Source organism: Capsicum annuum, chromosome 5 (assembly GCF_002878395.1).
Source record: "Capsicum annuum cultivar UCD-10X-F1 chromosome 5, UCD10Xv1.1, whole genome shotgun sequence".
NCBI lineage: Eukaryota > Viridiplantae > Streptophyta > Magnoliopsida > Solanales > Solanaceae > Capsicum > Capsicum annuum.
In genome coordinates, this window is record NC_061115.1 from 216439259 (window position 1) to 216447975 (window position 8717).

The 8717-nt window shown below is 37.7% G+C and overlaps 1 protein-coding gene across 1 annotated transcript in view; it reads left to right on the forward strand.

Annotated features, from left to right (window-relative positions):
* The window catches only part of LOC107877111 (protein ACCELERATED CELL DEATH 6-like), a 47794-nt gene extending 40437 nt beyond the window's left edge, over positions 1-7357 (forward strand). Inside the window, exon 4 of the mRNA XM_047412765.1 lies at positions 6564-7357. Coding sequence (XP_047268721.1) covers positions 6564-6974 — 411 coding nt within the window. The 3' untranslated portion in view covers positions 6975-7357. The remainder of the gene's footprint in view (positions 1-6563) is intronic.
* Positions 7358-8717: the final 1360 nt, after the last annotated feature.

Sequence of the window (8717 nt, forward strand, 5' to 3'; positions counted from 1 at the left end):
TCGCAATTCAATGAAGCAGCAACAATAGTGCAGAGGCCCTTCCAGCCAAGTCTGGCAGTGAAATCGTGTTATCACCACGGATACACTAATTTCACCCTCGAAATTGAATCCATGGCGATTGCAAGTATGATTGCTAGACAAGTCTCGAGCCACCTGAAACTGAAACAGATTTATCGACAATATGCTGAAAATCAAGAATGAGGCAAACTTTGATGTAAAGCACTGATGGAAAGAGTGCAACCAAGTAGCTGATAGCTTGGCCAAACTAGCCTATTCTACTAACCATAATCAAGTCATACAACCTCCTATAACATAGTAAATTGAATTACTAAGGTATACAGGAATCATATTAAGATTTTTTTTTTTTTGGATGAAGAATCATATTAAGTTGAGTAAATGCACTGTTTCCACCCTGAACTATAAACGAAATTGCTGAGACACACCCGAACTTAGGAGGGTTCTATTACCCCAAGTACTAATTAAACCGTGATTTTGGAAACTTTAGTGCGTACGTGGCACATACGTGTGCCTACGTGGACCTTCAGTGTGTTTAGTCCTGGGGTTAATAGGACCCCTTTAAGTTGGAGTGTATCTCAACAATTTCGTTTATAATTTAGGCTGAAAACAGTGCATTTTCTCTATTGAGTTACATATACACTTGTGAATTAAATTGTTATAGCAGGTTAGTTAACTATTTACTCAAAGTTACCAATCAATGCTTTTTCTTTTGCTTTTCTTCTTTTGCTTTTGCTTTTCTTCTTTTCCTTTTTTCAAGCTATGACCAAACAAATTGTCTTTCTTCTTTTTCTTTTGGGAATGGAATAAGTACCCCTGAACTTTGATCATATTTTCAGAAGGTCCTATTACCTCCGAATACTTTAAAATGAAATAATAGACCCTTATATGCACACTCAAAGTTGGAGAGCATAAAAGGGGCGACATTAAACGACACATCAATGTATTATGCCTTGACTTTATATATTCTCTCTTCGGTCACTTTTACTTGTCCACTTTGGATTTAATACCCCTTTTAAGAAAAAAACAATAATGATTGATATGACTATTTTGCCATAATGTATATATTTACAGCTAGTCCTACAAGTTGATGGATCAGTTTGTCAGTTCTAAGATATTTTAGTTATGCAAAAACTCAGCGAAGACTTCATTAGGATATTTATATATTGACAAAGACTTTTTTTAGTCGATGGACCAGTATGATATTTTAAGATTAATTCAATATTGCAGATTTTAAAAATTTAGATGTTCCAGAGCTATACAAAAAATACTGTTAGTTGTTGTTGTTTCACCTCGAGAAAGCAAATGACTTCCAAGTTCATTGCAGATTTATTTATTAATTATACGTGACCTCCTGATCACATGGCAACAACTTTACAAAGTACGCCAACGCTCTCCATGAGATGAAAGAATAGTCAAAGATATTATGAAGGCAGCTCAAATACATTTAGTAGTGGACCTAAGGGGCTGCTTTTGGAGCCCTTTAATGAAAGGTCTCTTTTGTCATTTCTCTATTATTTGTAATGTTGTATAAATAGAACCTTGTAGGGTTTATTTCCTTAGTTTTTGAATGTTATTTAGTTTTTGAATGTTATTGAAAGAAACTCCTCTTGAGAGAGTGAGAGCAACCGTAACTAGAGTGATACTAGTGTGGAATCACTAGTGTTGCAAAACATTATTAGAAACCTTGGTGCTTGAGAGGTGGACGCCCTCTTGTGTCATCATAGAATGTTGGTGTTGATATTATGAGTGTAAAGGGTCTTGGTATTTAATATATACCTCGGTTCTTATTGTTTGTAATATTGTATGTCATACTTCCTATCTTTTGTTCTTGTAATCGTTGTACAAGTTTATAGTTGTTTCTAGTAAAGCCGTGTGTTGTTGTTACATTGTTCTTGTGTTCCGTTCCTATTGTTATCATCTTGTTCTTCTGGTGTAGCTGCTGTTTTGGTGTTGAACACCTAGTAATCTTGGGTTCTTGAGTTGTAGTCTGTAGGCTGTTTGGTCTATTGTACCTTGTGGACTATTTTGTGCGATTTGTGGACTGTTTTGGTGTCTTTCCTTGGTCATTTTGGTATCACACCATGTGAAGTGGATGAAAACCTTAGGCTACTTTAAATGTAATTTTGGGGTTGTAAATTCACACCCCTTAGACAGAGTTAGGTGAGATGAAATAATAGTCAAAAATATTATGAAGACAGCTCAAATACATTTAATTAGTAGTGGCAACTATCTATTTATGATAGTAAATTTCAAAGGCGATGTTGAGTTCGAAATTGAGCGGGCATCACGTGAAAACTTATTGTTTGCAAATCATGGAGATGATAATTCAAACAACACAACTAAACTAAAAAACATAATATTATTTATGATGTGATCAGTTGACCTACATAGAAAACCTCATATTAAAGAGCATAAAAACTAACAGAGAAAACCTTTCTCTTGGGATGTTAGTTTCCGGAAATAACAATCATTCCGCAGATCCCATAAAAAGAAATGCCGTTGATGACACAGACAGTAATGGCGAGACCAACAGAATGTGCTAAAGTAACATACAAACCAGTTGAAAATGCAACTACAACTGCTGTCATCGCCAGAAACTTCAAACGAACTGCCATGTTATAAAGCTCGATGATAAATTTTAACTCTGTTGTTGCAGATGATATTGAACTTGTTTCCATGAGAAAGTAGGCGAATACAGCTGCAGTGGAGCATGCAAAGGCGATGACATCTGAAATGACAAATGCACGGAATGTTGTTCTCCTTAATAGAATCGCCATCCCTTTATTAGGACTATTAGTATCGCTTTCAAAACCTCCTGGTAACATAAAGCCAGCTGTGAAGGTCACTGTCATTAATAAAGCTGCGACAACTAAATGTATTTGGCTAGCTCTGTCTTCTAGATATTTTCAACCATTCTTTCATCTCTCCTAGCTCTGTCTTCTTGATCGTTACCCTCTGACTCCGTCTTTGGCATCGACACCATCATCATTCTTGTCACAGGTATCACGGGCAGTGCTGCATCTGCAACCCGCTTGACCAGCTGATTCACCATGAACACCACCACGGCATCCGCCATTCTGTTTCGTTTTGGGATATTATCCAAGATTATGATACTTGGTATGTCCTTTGCTTTCTCTCTTGTTGAAACATTATATAGGAAAACAATCACTCTTAATAGTCAAGTCTCTGCTGAGTCTTTCTTTTTATTATAAAAATACACGTCGTTTCAGATTCATCCAAGTTGGGTCCATCCCACTCGTACTCTTAACAGATCGCGATAACATTAACAAAGGAATGGCAATACTAATGAAAAAATCAGCATTCCATGCATTCGTTGTTACGGATGCCATTGCCTTTGTATGCTCCGCTGGTGCTGTGTTTAGCTACTTCGTCATGGCTGCGAATCACCGGCCGAAGACCTCAAAAGAGCTAAGAGTTCTGATGAACATTAATAGAGTTGCAACAATTTTGCAGTTCCTTTCAATGTCAGCAGTTGTAATTGCATTTATAACTGGTTTCTAAGCTACTACTTTGTCACATATAACTTAAGCCTTTTTCAAATGTATAATATTTCCATGCTATTCCATAAATACCCTTCATCATTGTGTATGTAATTGTGGCCTTGCCTATTTCTTTTTGGGATAATTCATTTGGTGTTTAAGAAGAAACCTATCATAATACTCTTTTTATTTTTTTCTCTTTTTGTTTCTTTCTTGTTCCTTTTTCAAACTATGCCCCTCATTAGCTGCTATGTGCATAGTCTCGTGTTCATCTGAATTCAATTCTTTTCATACATAATATAAGTTTATATGTAAAATCTACTAAAATTGGAATTGGTCATAGATAGTTTCAACCTTGGATCCGCTTCTGGCTATGTTAAATGTGCTTTCTATTTTCTTGCCACTGAGGGCACAACAGAATGTAGAGGCAGATCAAAGATCTGAAGTTTACGGTTTTGGATTCCATCCCCGTTGTGTTAATGGATTCCAAACTAATAATTTGTACATCTTAATATATATTTTAAAAATAAATATAGATTTAATTCGAATCGAGATTACAAAATTCTGTCAAACTTGTTCCTTATGTCTAGACAAAATGGGTTGGTGTGGGGTTATTGATGGCGACTTGACATATCCTAAGATGACCCAACTTGAATAATGCTACAACTTGACATATACTAAGATGACCCACCTTGACATATACTAAGTTGACTCTTAATAGTCAAGTCTCTGCTGAAACATTATATAGAAAAACAATCACTCTTAAATATAGTCAAGTCTCTGCTGAAACATTATATAGGAAAACAATCACTCTTAATATAGTCAAGTCTCTGCTGAGTCTTTCTTCTAATTAATACAAGTTTCAGACTCATCAATGTGGGGTCCATCCCACACATGACATAAATGTCGTCTTCATATGCAGGGGCGCCTTGGAGTAACAGGTAAAGTTGCTGTCATGGCAGAAATGCAAGGTAAGACTGCATGCAAAAAATCCCTGTGATAGGGCCCTTCCTCGAACCCTGCGCACAGCGGGAGCTTTAGTGTACCGGTTTCCCCCTTTTTAGCTAGTAGCATTCACAGGTGAAGCCCAGTTGTCAACGAAGTTGGTATTTTTTTCCATCTGTTCTAGCCTTGATACTTGGTATTTGTTGCTAGTGGAAGGCTATAGTTATCCCTTGGAAAAAGAAGCAAAGGACTTCAAGTTCATTGGATTCTTTGATATCAACAATGTCGGCTACAAAATTGACCAGTCCGGTATCTTTAGATATTCTAATATAAAAGACTCAACAAAGTCTTCATTAAAAATAATATAACACACCTAGAAAGTTCTACACCAGGCTGGCATAGTATTAAGATATTCTATAGCAAAGACTTAGGTGAGTAGACTTCATCAAGTACATGTATATACTTCATCCATCAGTTCACACTTAGTTGTGTCTTATTTTTTATCACCAAAGGACTCCCAGGATTATCATTGGGAGATTTTGGATAAAACACCAAATCAGAAGGAATGGATCCGTCCCTGTACAGTGCTGCGATGATAGGCAATATCGGAGATGGCGATTTTCTACTTGCTGATCATCTGAAAAGGGATGAAGAAAACAGTTACCAACTCACTCCAAAGGGAAACACGGTCTTCCATGTCGCAGTCCTCTATGGCCACTCCCATTTCGCGGCAGAAGTCCTTAAGATTACTCCAGCATTGTTATGCTGTCAAAACAAGAAAAATGAAACCGCTCTTCACATAGCAGCTAACGAAGGGCACACTGAAGTAGTCTGTGTGCTACTTGCATGTGTCGAAGATCATAATACTAAGGAGAAACTCACGAGGATGACGGATACTAGTGGAGATACAGCCCTGCACAAGGCCGTGCGGAGCCAACATCTAGATGTGGTTAAGCTCTTGGGGAAAGAAGATCATGAATTTGAATTTCCATCCAACCATGCTCATGAGACGCCACTGCATCTGGCGGCTGAATCTGGATTTCATGATGCTTTGATTAACATCTTGGAATCCTGCAAGAAACCGTCTAATATATCTGTAGGTCCATCTAAAAGAACGCCTCTGCATGCAGCAGTAATTCAGAAACATAAAGGTACACAATTTTTGTTATTTGCTGTACCAATATCTAACCTCAGCTGACTTTCCCATAATCTGTTGATGCTTTCATAATGTCTATTGTGCAACTATATTTGCGAGAAGAGCTAACCCCTTATTTATGCATTTATCATGTTGACGCATCCAGATTGCATTAGATCACTATGGCGTTGGAATAAGCATTTATGCGAGGAACCTGACTAATGGGGTTGGAATTCACTGCACTATGCTGTTAAATTAGGATTGGCGGATGTAGTATCTGATATGCTGGCGTGGAAAAAATCGTTAGTGTACCTTCCGGCAGGCAGTGAAAATGACTGGACGACAGCAATTCACATTGCATCTGGTGAAGGTGACGTAAACATGATAGAGAAGCTATTAAATCACTACCCCGATTGTCGGGATACGCTTAACAGCAACAGTCAAAATGCTCTTCATGTTACCGTATTGAACAATCAAGACGAGGTAGTCTGCGTCTTATTAGGCTCTGATAAGTGCGACAGCCTTGTTGATGAGCCAGATAGTGACGGCAACACTCCTGTCCATTTGCTTGCTGCCTCTGGTAACCATGTGCCTGAATTAATAAACCATCCTAGAGCAAAGAAGATGTCATTTAACAAACAAAACCAGACCCCACTTGATATAGCATTGTCATGCACAGCGACAACAAAGAAGGTAAGTAGCCGCACATTTGTTTTCCAAATACTGGTTGTACTTGAGTATATATTGATATACTAGTTTAAGGATTATGTCAAGTGAAAGAACGATTTGAGATTTTTTTCCAAACACAAGTAGTTCTACAAAACTTCAAATACTCCTTTTCAAGTTCAAATGCCTCCGTACTATATGCTAATTATCTGAAATATCATAATTGATACTATTTGATAGAATTTTCAGATAACTATTGAAATTATTGTCAACATAAACTGTACTATTGATGAAAATAGGAGAAATTGATGGAGGATTTGTGTAGCATTGGCCAATTTGGAAAACGCGACTTTGAGGTAAAGAGGAAGTACGAGTACATGCCCAATCCAAATGCTGAAACGGGAGCAGGAGGCAAAATTCAACTGTGGGAAGATGATCAAGAAAAAGCTAAAAAGAAAGATCAAGCGTATGTCGAAACTATTATGAAATCAGCTCAAATGCATATTGTTATGGCCACTTTGATAATGACAGTCACTTTCGCCGCTGGTATCACATTTGTAGGTGATACGGGTGTCACGGGCTTGAGACCATTTACTAGAAGTCAATCTCGGGAACTACAAAGGCTTCAAGGCGGGTTTATGAAAATGGACGCGGTTGAGCTTATTGCGAACTCACCCAAGGGGGTGTACGTCTTGACATGTGGCAGCTGACCTTAGGGGCCCAAAAGACACCCTAAGGCTTCCCGAAACACTCCACACCTGCCACCCCTTCATTAAGGGCAAAGGGGTCTTTTTTGCCATCCTTTTTTGTAAAGACTATTTAAGGTGTTTCTTTAGTCTTGTTCTCTTTAGTTAGCTTATTTTGAAATCACTTTGTAACATTGAACACCATATTTCCTCTCAAGAAGAGAGTAGACCACTAAACATTTTAAGCTTCACAAGTGAAAGGTTCCACTTGTGTTGTGAGACGGCTAGAAACGAAAGTGCTTGAGTGAACCGAGTTCCTCTTGTGTTCCCGTAAGAACTTGGTGCTTCTTAATGTGATTTGTAGAGGTTTTAGAGTTTGTTACACTCTTTAGTTGCTACATTTTATATTCTCTTTGTGTCAAGTTATCTATCTCCTTATTTTTCAAGTTTGTGTGTTTGTTGTTTCCATTTGATGTCTTGTACGTGTGAACTGTTTTTGTGAGTTGTGGACAGTTTTGAGCTCTTATATAAACCGTTTGGTATCATAGCGAAGGCTGGTCGTGTTCTTACACCACCAATCTTGGGCTCTTCTAGTTGAAAAAGTCAAAAAAAAAAAAAGGCAAAAAAAAAGTGTTATCTGGTGACTTGTGTTGGCCGAGAAGTGTCTAGATTTAGGTGTTATGTTTACTTGTCTTAGTAGTTTCGTGCGTTATCTTGTTGTCCCCCCTAGCACACTTGAGTCTAAGGTCCAAGATTTGAAGCTTTGTTTAGTGTTGTTGAAGGGTTGGACAGTGTGAATGTTATTGTTGTTCATAATTTTCTTATTGTTCTTCATAATGTTCTTGAGGTGAATGTTTAACAAAAGGGGTGTTTGATTTGAAAAGAGGAAGAGAGAGGTTAGGTCTTGTGTTTGTCTTGGAAATAGTTTCAAGAAAACACCAAAAAGGAAAATCAGCCAAACACCCCCAAAAACTCCCTTACCAAAAGAGTGTCAAAACCTTTTTCAAGAAGGACCAAAGAGGAAAGGGACAAAGCCAAAACAAAAAGGTGCTTTGCCATTTTGGTGCAAGTTGGTGAAAAGTTTATTGACACCTTTTTGACCTTTGGAAAAAGAGTCCAAGGCCTTGTCTTGGTACTTCAAAACTGAAAATCCTCATCAACACACAGGATTGAACCCCTTAAGTCTTGAGAAAAAAAATCATACTCCACTTTAACAACAAATTCAAACGGCCAAAAATAAAAAGAAGTGAGGGCCACATCAACAACAAAACTCAAGTCGTAGGACCTTCCAAGTTTATTTTCTTGTCTCTACTAGTTTCCTTTCTATTGACTCCTACACTAGTTGGCAACTAAGTAAGAATCTACTAAGTTGTGAACTATTTTTCAAGTACGACTTCGTGTCAACGTTCTTTGTAGTGCTTTTCTCGTTTAAAATTGTAGTTATTTTTGGTTCAAGTACATACAAAATATCTTTGAGTATTCAAACCGAAATCCACTCCAACTCAAGAGTCGACTCATTCCCAAGTTCTCACAAGTTGATAGCCAGCTTACAACACTCGAAGAACCAAGTGAGAAGATTGTGTGAGAGTATTTTGAACTAACGTTTGTTCATTTTGTAGGTACATCAGCAAATGGAACCATTACATATGGAAACCGAAACTTCCAATGCACAAACCGTGGACCAAAACGTTTTGAATGCTCTTGTGGCTAATCATGAATCCTTGTCTCTGGATGTAGCTAGAGTGAATGCGGGTCTTGATAAGTTAG